Source organism: Histoplasma capsulatum, genomic scaffold (assembly GCF_000149585.1).
Source record: "Histoplasma capsulatum NAm1 scaffold_2 genomic scaffold, whole genome shotgun sequence".
NCBI lineage: Eukaryota > Fungi > Ascomycota > Eurotiomycetes > Onygenales > Ajellomycetaceae > Histoplasma > Histoplasma mississippiense.
The window spans coordinates 2,304,524-2,305,464 of NW_001813981.1; the positions used below are offsets into that span (position 1 = coordinate 2,304,524).

Here is a 941-nt window from a genome sequence, read left to right on the forward strand (position 1 = left end):
TTCCGTCCCCTAGGTGATTGACAGTCATGGTAAGGATCAAGTCATAGGTTGCTCTTGTCGCAGGAGTCCTCGGTCGATATTTTAGGCCTTCGATGAGCGCATCCGCTGCTGACAAAATACCCACGCCCCTCAACTGTGTTTGCTCCTCCCGCTTTCGTTTTCGCTGTTCCCGCCGCAACACATCTTCGCCTTCTCTAATTGCGCCTCGTTCGACATTCTTTGGGGTAACTGGGGCTTTCTTGATCTTTGTAGCATCCACACCTGAGGCTCGCGTGCCCATATCCTTGATATTAATGCGACCCGCAAGAGACTCCGGATCGCCAGTAACCTCATCTGTCCGGCGAGTTACAAAACGACGGTCCGCCTGGAGAACCAGGTTGGACATCGCCGAATATTTGTACTGCGAAACATTATTCGGATCCGCCATCTTGACCGCTGTACTGGGTTATTATTCAGAGATGCTCTTTTCTCGCCGGAAAACCGTAGTTTTATGAAATATGCCGTAAAAGTCTGCGAATGCCTGCAGACAGAAACCGGAATAACGATAATTCAGGAATCAGGCCGCATCTTTTAGAATAGGATGCGAAGTTCAGGCTCGAGAATGCTCGATTCGCAGATGTTGAATGCCCTACGGAGTAGAGAGCGGTTAAAGAGTCGAAAATCTGTCGAACCGTGAAGCTTTGATGCTAGTCGCTGCTTAAGGCCAAAAAGGGACTAGTGAACTTTAGACAACCACGACGCGGCAACGCTGTAAAGAAAACGCGAGGGGGAGATGATGCAGCAACGACCAATTTGGATATGGGTAGATAATGCCAATTAACATTGGGACGACAGTTGAGACGCCCTCTATTGCCAATTCACTTCGTGTGGTACCCCTTGTTCGGAAAATGCTTTCCCAGGCGTCCATTTTTTGCGGCGGGGGGATTGGCTTTCCCCCTGGG

At 49.9% G+C, this 941-nt stretch overlaps 1 protein-coding gene across 1 annotated transcript in view; it reads right to left on the reverse strand.

Annotated features, from left to right (window-relative positions):
- HCAG_02755 (hypothetical protein) overlaps positions 1-427 on the reverse strand; it is a gene marked incomplete at both ends in the record, with an annotated part of 5,706 nt that extends 5,279 nt beyond the window's left edge. Inside the window, one exon of the mRNA XM_001542534.1 lies at positions 121-427. Within this exon, the coding sequence (XP_001542584.1) occupies positions 121-427 (307 nt within the window). The remainder of the gene's footprint in view (positions 1-120) is intronic.
- Between the last annotated feature and the right edge of the window lie 514 nt (positions 428-941).